General features: G+C 40.4%; 1 protein-coding gene across 1 annotated transcript; it reads right to left on the reverse strand.

The window, feature by feature from the left end:
* Positions 1–6,709: 6,709 nt before the first annotated feature.
* Positions 6,710–9,098, reverse strand: LOC115273496 (putative gustatory receptor clone PTE01). The gene is given in 3 exon segments (XM_029916561.1): positions 6,710–7,195; positions 7,198–7,666; positions 9,040–9,098. Coding segments are annotated over 3 exon segments (1,014 nt in total).
* Between the last annotated feature and the right edge of the window lie 317 nt (positions 9,099–9,415).

The raw sequence follows: 9,415 nt of genomic DNA on the forward strand, positions 1-9,415 counted from the left end.
CTACCCTGTATCTGATGTGTCGTTTGCAAATATATTCTCCCATTCCATCAATTGTGTTTTACTTTTGTTGATTGCTTTCTTCACTGTTAAGCTTTTTTATTTTGATGAGGTCTCATTAGTTCATTTTTGTTTTTGTTTCCCTTGCCTCTGGAGACATATTGAGTAGGAGGTTGTTAAGGCAAACACAAAGAGGTTTTTGCCTTCTTTCTCCATTAGGATTTTGATGGTGTCCTGTCTTATGTTTAGGTGTTTTATGCATTTTGAGTTCATTTTTGTATATGGTATAAGAAAGTGGTCCATTTTTCTGCATGTCACTGTGTAATATCCCCAGCACCACTTGCTGAAGAAACTGTCTTTATTCCATTGGTATCTTTCCTGCTTTGTCAAAGATTAGTTGGCCATACATTTGTGGGTTCACTTCTGGGTCCCTATTCTGTTTCACTGATCTGGGTGTTTGTACTTGTGCAAGTACCAAAGTGTCTTTTCTTTTAATAGTTAATTGTCAAGTTGGTTTCCATATAACTCAGTCCTCTTCTCCACAAGTGCCCTCCTCCATGACCATTACCCCCATCCCTTCCCCCCCCCTTCAGACCTCAGTTTGTTTTCAGTAATTGAGAGACTCTCATGATTTGCCTCCCTACGTGTCCCTAATGCCCCCCTTTCACATGGTCCTTTAGGTTTGTCCTGTTAGACCTATGAGTGCAAACATATGGTATCTGTCCTTCTCCGCCTGACTTATTTCTCTTAGCATGACACCTCGAGGTCCATCCACTTTGCTAAAATGGGCAGATTTCATTCTTTCTCTTGGCCATATAATACTCCATTGTATACATATACCACATCTTCTTGATCCATTCATCAGGTGATGGGCATTTAGGCTCTTTCCATGATTTGGCTATCGTTGAAAGTGCCGCTATGAACATTGGGGTACACGTGCAGCTTTGCAGCACCACTTCTGTATCCCTTGGGTAAATCCCCAGCAGTGCTATTGCTGGGTCATAGAGAAGTTCTACTGATAGTTTTTTGACGAACCTCCACACTGCTTTCCAGAGCTGCTGTAGCAGTTTCCATTCCCACCAACAGTGTAGGAGGGTGCCCTTTTCTCCACATTCTTGCCAGCATCTATAGTCTCTTGATTTGCTCATTTTAGCTACTCTGACTGGCATGAGGTGGTATCTTGGTGTGGATTTGATTTGTATTTCCCTAATGATGAGTGACACCAAGCATCGTTTCATGTGCCTGTTGGCCATCTGAATGTTCTCCTTGGAAAAGTGCTTATTTATGGCTTCTGCCCATATATTCACTGGATTATTCATTTTTCAGGTGTGGAATTTGGTGAGTTCCTTGTAGATTTTGGAAACTGGCCCTTGATCTGGTATGTCATTTGCCACTGTCTTTTCCTATTCTGTCAGTTCCCTATTAGTTTTCTTGATTGTTTCCTTTGCAGTGCAGAAGCTTTGTATCTTAATGAGGTCCCAGTAGTTTGTTTTGGTTTTTGATTCCCTTGCCTTTGGAATTAGTCAAGTACAAAATTGCTGCAATTGAGGTCAAGGAGGCTGTTTCCTGCTTTCTCCTCTAGGATTTTGATGGTTTCCTGTCTCACATTTAGGTCCTTCATCCATTTTGAGTTTATTTTTGTGAGTGGTGGAGGAAAGTGGTCTAGTTTCATTTTCTGCATGTTGCTGTCCACTTCTCCCAGCACCACCTGTTAAAGAGGCAGTCTTTTATCCATGGGATACTCTTTCCTGCTTTGTCAAAAATTAATTGGCCATCCATTTGTGGGTCCAGGTCTGAGTACTCTATTCTTTTCCAGTGGTGTGTGTCTTTTTTTGTGCCAAACGATACTGTCTTGATGATGACAGCTTTTGTAGTAGAGGCTAAAGTCTTGGATTGTGGTGCCTCCTGTTTTGCATTTCCTCTTCAATATTACTTTGGCTATTCGGGTTTTTTTTGTGTGTGTGTGTGGTTCCATACGAATGTTAGGATACTTTGTTCTAGTTTTGCAAATAATACTGGTGCCGTTTTGATGGGGATTTCATTGAATGTGTAGTTGGCTTTGGGTATTAATGACATTTTCACCATGCTTATTCCTCGTATCCATGAGCATGGAATGTTTTTCCATTTCTTTGTGTCTTCTTCAATTTCTGTCATAAGTTTTCTATAGTTTTCATCATACTGGTCTTTTACATCTTTGGTTAGGTGTATTCCTAGGTATTTTATGGTTTTTCGTGCAACTCTTAATGGGATCAGTTTCTTTTTTAATTTTTATTAGTTTTTAAATAGTTTCTTGTCAAATTAGTTTCCATATAACACCCAGTGCTCTTCCTCACAAGTGCCCTCCTCCATTACCACCATGTCTTTCCCCCCTTCCACTTCCCCTTCAACCCTAGTTCGTTTTCAGTATTCAATAGTCTCTCAGGTTTTGCATCCCCCTCTCTCCCCAACTCTGTTTCCCTCTTCCCTCCCCATGGTCCTCCATTAGGTTTCTCCTGTTCTCCTGTTAGACCTATGAGTGCAAACATATGGTATCTGTCCTTCTCCACCACTTATTTCACTTAGTATGACACCCTCGAGGTCCATCCACTTTGCTACAAATGGCCAGATTTCATTCTCTATGCCATATAAACTCCAATATATATATATATATACCTCATCTTCTTGATCGATTCATCAGGTGATGGACATTTGGCTCTTTCCATGATTTGGCTATTGTTGACCATGCTGCTATGGACACAGGCTTAATTTTAAAATCTAGATCGTCTGACATAAGTATGGCTACTCTGACTTTTTTTTTTTTGGTGACCATTAGCATAATAGTTCATTCTCTATCCCCTTACATTCAATCTGAAGGTGTTTTTAAGTCTAAAATGTTTCTTTTGTAAACAGCATAAAGATGGATATTGTTTTCTTCAAGTTGGCGTTTCTGTTGGTGCTTTCTGATTCTTTTAGGTTGTTGCTTTTATTCTGTTGGGTTTTTTTTTTTTCAAGTTTTCTCGCCCCCTCAGAAAGCCCCTCTTTAAAGTTTCTTGCAATGATGCAGGGTGCCTGAGTGGATCAGTCAGTTAAGTGCCATACTTCAGCTCCAGTCATGATCTCACAATTTGTGAGTTCAAGCCCCACATCTGGCTCTGTGCTGGAGTTCAGAGCCTGAGGCCTTTTTCAGATTCCAAGTCTTTCTCTCTCTCTCTCTCTCTCTCTCTCTCTGTTCCTTACTTGTTCACAGTCTGTCTCTCCTCTCTGCACTCCACACCCCATGGTCTTTCTCTCAAAAATATAAACATTTAAAACAATTTCTAGCAGGGCTGGTTTAGTGGTCATGAATTCCTTTAGTTTTATTCGGAAACTTATTTTTTTAATTTTTCAAAATGTTTTTTTAATTTATATTTGAGAGAGAGAAGACAGCATGAATAGGGGAGAATAGGAGAGAGAGAGAGAGAGATACAGAATCTGAATCAGGCTCCAGGCTCTGAGCTAGCCTTCAGCACAAAGCCCAACGCAGGGCTCAAATTCATAAACCGTGAGATCATGACCTGAGGCAAAGTCAGATGCATAACCAACTGAAGCACCCAGGAGGCCTTGTCTGGGAAACTTTTAATCTCTTCTTCTATTTTGAATGACAGCCTCTCTGATAAAGAATTTTTGGCTGCATATTTTTTCAGTTTCAGCACATCAAATATGTCCTGCCACTCCTTTCTGGCCTCTCAAGTTTGTTTGGTTATGGCTGCTACAGACCTGATCTGTCTTCCCTTGTATGTTAAGGTCTTTTTTCTCTTGCTGCTTTCGTGATTCTTTATTTGGCTGAGTATTTGTGAATTTGACTATGATATGCCTTGTCGATGGTAGATTTTTGTTTAATCTAATGGGAGTTCTCTGTGCTTCCTGGATTTTGATGTCTGTGTCTTTCCCCAAGTTAGGAAAGTATTCCACTATGCTTTGGTCACATAAACCTTCTATCCCTTTTTGTGTCTCTTCAACTCCTGGGACACCTATGATTCTGATGTTATTCCTTTTTAATGAGTCACTCAGTTTTCTAATTCTTATTTTGTGCTCTTTTGCCTTGGTTTCCCTCTTTTTTCCTGCTTTATTATTATTATTATTATTATTATTATTATTTTATAAATAATCCTTCTATGTCACTTATTCAGTACTCTGCTTCATCCATTCTTGCTACTGAGGCATCTGTTCAAGATTGTTGTGTTACACCTCAGCCACTTTTCTAGGTGTGCAAGATGGTTTGGTGTTGAATTTAGCGATTAGACACACACAAAAAAACGTTCCTAGTGATCCACCATCTTGGGCCCCTCCTGATTTTTACTGTTTTAAGGGACAGTTCAGGTTCTGCCTAGTTATATATATTGCTAAATGAGTCAACTGGTTATTTTTACACATTCATCTGGTGACTTGATAGTTTGCTTAAATACTTCAGGGACTTACAGAGATCTCTACAGTCAAAATATGGGCAGGGAGGCAGTTATCTCAAGGCTCAACTGGAACGAGCTCAGAGATTGATTTAGTAATAACAGATACAAAGAAAACCTCACTATTTACCAAATTAATTTGGATATGAAATAACGTGTGCTAATTATGTTTGTGTGTGCAAAAATGGCAGAGAAAAAGTTTGAGTGTCCAAAGGACCAAATGTCAGGAATATAGAGAGGATTGGAGAAGGCGTGTTCATGTTGAGATGTTTAAGAGTGCTTGAACAGAAGGAACATTTTAACTGTAGGCACTTTGTAGCAGGAAGAGCCGATTCAATATGAGGTTCACTGTCAGTGAAGTCGGTAGGCCATTGGCTTAGTTTAAAGGCAGAGCATTGAAACCAGTTTTTGGAAAGCTTTTCAGAAAGCCCCAAAATTTCTATCTCAGAACTATGTGTAGCATCTGTATAGGGAATATTGATATGAACATGGGTGCCTGGGTGTGTAGCAGAAGACGGAATGACCCAAACACAGATTGATCATGATAGAAATGAAGGAAGCATGGTGACAAAGTGGAATCCTAATAAGGTGGTTACTAGTGAAAGAGAAGATCTTCCCTTTGCTGAGGACTTGGTTCTTTGCTGTCCTTGAATAATGACAATGAAGATAGTGTTACATTTCTCCAGAAGACCTAGGTGATTTAATAACATAGAAGCACAATCAAAACCACTAAGCGACTGGAAATATCACTGCTACCTGAATGCAAAATTGTATACCCTTGACCAAGACATATTACAGTTGCCTTTTATTCTCCCTTACCTTACAATCTTCCCATTGCATCTCACAATGTAGCTTTAGTTTCCATAGTATGATTTACCAGAGATCAATCAAGAAAAAAGAAACTGCACTAATCATTGTTATGAAGAAAATTTAATATAGGTATGATTCAATAATTATTGAAGGTGAAAGGCACAAAAGGAAAAACATGGTAATAGAGCCATAGCCATGTGATATAGTGATAACACCATGGACTAAGAGGTGTGGGGGAAACACTGGAGATTAGTGCATGTGACTTTGATTACCATTATTGGAAGAACTTAAGACAAAGACAGATGGAAAGTTAGAGCAGTGGTCTAAAGGTTCCTAGCCCTTACCACAGCATCACCACTTATAGTATAGAAGGGTAAATCTGCAGCAGAGAACAATAGCATAATATGTAGCACAGTTGACCAGCTGTTGAGTATGGAGGGGGAAAATATGTACAAAAGTATTACGAGGAATACGCAGGGAAAAAATCACATTTGCTGTTGCTATGGAAAACTCCTGTCTCCTCCTTTACAAGCTTTGATCACTTGGAGATGTTCAGGATCTGACCATGAACAGTGAAGGACCCAACATATACAAGTCATCTTTGAATGAAAGGCCTGAAAATATTCAATAGGCCTCTACCTTAGTTGCACAATTATCCCACCTGGGGAGCTGTTAAAAAAAAACTGTTCACATTCTTTTCACTCTCCATTTTCATGGAATTTTAATCCATAATGGTGGGACTCAGGCATGAGAATATTTTTAAAGATTTCTTTAAGTTTATATATTTAGTTTTCAGAGAGAGAGAATCCCAAGCAGGTTCCATACTGTCAGCCACATATGAAGCCTGAGAACATTGCTTGACCCAAAATCATGATTTGGACTCTTAAATGACTGAACCACCTAGGCACCCCCAAGATTTTATTTTAAGTCTCTACATCCAATGTGGGGCTCACCTACAACCCCAAGTTTAAGTGTTGCTCACTCTTCTGATTGAGGCAGCCAGGCACCCCATAGTATAAGATTTTAAAGCTTATCAGATCCTCCTAATTGGAAGCCAAAATTAAGGGCCAGTGACATACATTCTCTAACACAACCTGCATTAATGGATTTGATCCAAGCCAAGATTTTATGGAAAATAGACATGCTGGTGAATATGGTTAAGAATTGTGCATATGTTTTAAAAAGGAGTTGTGATTTTGTATAGGAAGCTTGGGTCATAGCTGACTAGTACCGAAGATTCCATTGGTGTAATCAGATTCAATTATGTGGTGATTCTGACATACGGAGGGTCCCCAAATACCCCCTATCTCCATCAAAGAATAGCCAAAGTAAGAAATGTTTAGATATGACCAATAAAGATGAATGGAAACCACGACCTAAAAAAAACTTATGTGACTAAAGAGGCATGCTTGTGAATTCCATATGTTTGGTTTCGCAATCATTTCTGATCAACAGACAACAATAACAAGAAATGTACAATTTTAACACAAGGCTTTTCTGTTGAGGAGCCTCTGCAAGGCCTTCTTGATGTCCCTGTTCCTCAGGCTGTAGATGAAGGGATTCAGCATGGGAGCAACCACAGCATACATCACAGAAGCCACTGCAGTCTTCCTGGGAGAATGTGAGACAGTAGAACTGAGGTACACCCCAAGACCTGTTCCATAATATAAGCCAACAACGGACAGGTGAGAACCACAGGTGGAGAAGGCTTTGTATTTCCCACCTGTTGATGGGAGTCTCAGAATGGAGGAAACAATTCTAATATAAGAGCAAAGGATCCCCAAGACTGGAATACCACCAAAGATGGCCCCAATAAAATACATGAATATCTTATTGGTGGAGGTATCATTACAGGAAAGCTTCAGGAGTTGAGGAGGGTCACAGAAGAAATGGGGAATTTCCACATTTGTGCAGAAGGTAAGTTGTGACATGATGAGGCAGTGCAGCTGAGAGTCCAGAAGGCTGACCTGACCAAAAAAGACACCAGTATCAGCAGGCGACAGAGGCGGGGGTTCATGATGACTGGGTAGTGCAGAGGATAACAAACAGCTACAAACCGATCATAGGCCATCATGGATAAGAGTACACTGTCCAAACAGCCAAAAAGATAAAAAAAGGACAACTGAATCAAGCAGCCCGTGTGGGACATGGCCCTGTTATGAGTCTGGATGTCCCAAATCACCTTTGGAACCGTGGTAGATGTGAAACCGATGTCACTCAGGGACAAGGTGGAAAGGAAGGAGTACATGGGGGTGTGGAGGTGGGAGTCAGAGCTGACGGCCAGGATGATCAGTAGATTCCCTAGCACGGTGACCAGATACATGGACAGGAACAGGCTGCAGGTTAGAGGCTGTAGTTCAGGATCATCTGAGAACCCCAGGAGGAGGAATTCCAACACAGGTGTTACATTCTGTGGTTCCACGGAGCAGAGACAGCTTCTGGAACATTAAGTGAGAGTTTACATAAAGGAAACAACTATACAGATATGCATCATTGTGGCTATAGTTTGGATTCATGTAATTCAGAAATAATATCTTCACACTCGAGGAAAATTTAGCAGCTTTTCTCAGTTGTGACAACACATTCATTCTAGAACCCTTTTCTCATTGTCTTTTTCTTCATTCCCTGTTTCTATGTGCATCCACTTTGGAAAGACGGGATAAAGAAATTAGAAATTAGAGATTCACAATTCTATTAACACACTAATATATCCGTAGCCTCCTTTAAAGGAAACAAAAGGAATAAGAAATGTCATTCTCCCCTAAAATGATTGTTTTGATAAAAGGACACTAATAAGCAGTCAAAAGTACCTAATTGCATCTAAATGCAGAGAAATTACAAACACCCTATATTAACTATGTAATAAAGTGTGTGACTCCATTCTTGTGGTGACATTTTATTACAAACAGTATCTAAGGCTCTAATTCCCCATCTGCCCAACACCTGGTCTAATTGGGAAGAAAGCCTGGGTCCTCCAGTTATAAGATAAGTAAGCTTCTGAGGATGGGATATACAGCATGATAACTAAAGGTAATAATATTGTATTTCATATCTGAAGGCTGTTAAGAGTGGATCTAAAAAAGTTATCATTACAAGAAAAGACTTTTGTGGGTCACCAGGGTGGTTCCGTTGGCTGAGCAGTCAACTCTTGATTTTGGCTCAGGTCATGATCCCACAGCCATGGGATCAAACTCTGCCTCAGGCTCTGTGCTGAGCAGAGTCTCCTTAAGATTCGGTCTCTCTCCCTCTGCCTCTCTGCGCTCACTTGCTCACTATCACGCTCTCTCTCTGGAAAAAAAAATATTTGCAACTATGTATGGTGATGGAGCTTACCTAGACCCGTGGTAATCATTTTGCAATATGTATAAATTTTGAATCATTATGTTGTATACTTGAACTTAATATACTTTTATATGTCAATTATATCTCAATTCAAAACAACAACAACAATAATGAGGAAGTAATCCAGGCAGCCTGGGTTTGCCACCCTTTAGAGACAGTGAGACTTTCAAACCCCACAAGGACATATGCAGGAACTCTCACTCGGAACTCACACCGTGGTTACAGTACAAAACCCAAGCCAGTCACTTCCCCAGAACTCTTGTGCCATTTCAGACCAGTTTGGATCGCCTGTTATGATCTCCCTAAACAGGGAGATCTTTATGAGGAATAAAACTTTTTATACCCTCTTGCATGTGTTGCATTATCAGCCTCGATATCCAGCCAAATTTTGGATAGGAGTCAATCCAATTTCTGCTGAGTGTCCTATTGATGCAGCAACTGGTGCCCGATACAGTGACTGCCAGCATACGAGGTCTTTCTTCTCTTGCTCTGGTTTGCTCTCTGGCTCTGCTGCCTGATGGCAAGCATGTCGTCTGGACTGTGCCACACTGCGATGTATTTCTTGAGCCCTTCCAATCCTTTCTTATAGATCCAAATGACCTACTTTAGAAGTGTCAATAATCACTTGGTTGTTAGAGACAAGAGTATGTGAATGAGAAGGAGAGAGTTAAGAGACACAGAGAGAGGGAGAGAAATGAAGATGGGGAGAGAGGGAGGAGGGAAGGAGAAGGAGAAGAAAAGCAGTCATTGTGTGTCATGCAGAGGTCTGTACTCCTAAAAGCCGGCTGGAACCTTTCAATACCTCTGCTATTCCAGCTTTGTCTCAACAAAGATCCAGGTCCTCA

This window comes from Suricata suricatta, chromosome 12 (assembly GCF_006229205.1).
Source record: "Suricata suricatta isolate VVHF042 chromosome 12, meerkat_22Aug2017_6uvM2_HiC, whole genome shotgun sequence".
Lineage (NCBI taxonomy): Eukaryota > Metazoa > Chordata > Mammalia > Carnivora > Herpestidae > Suricata > Suricata suricatta.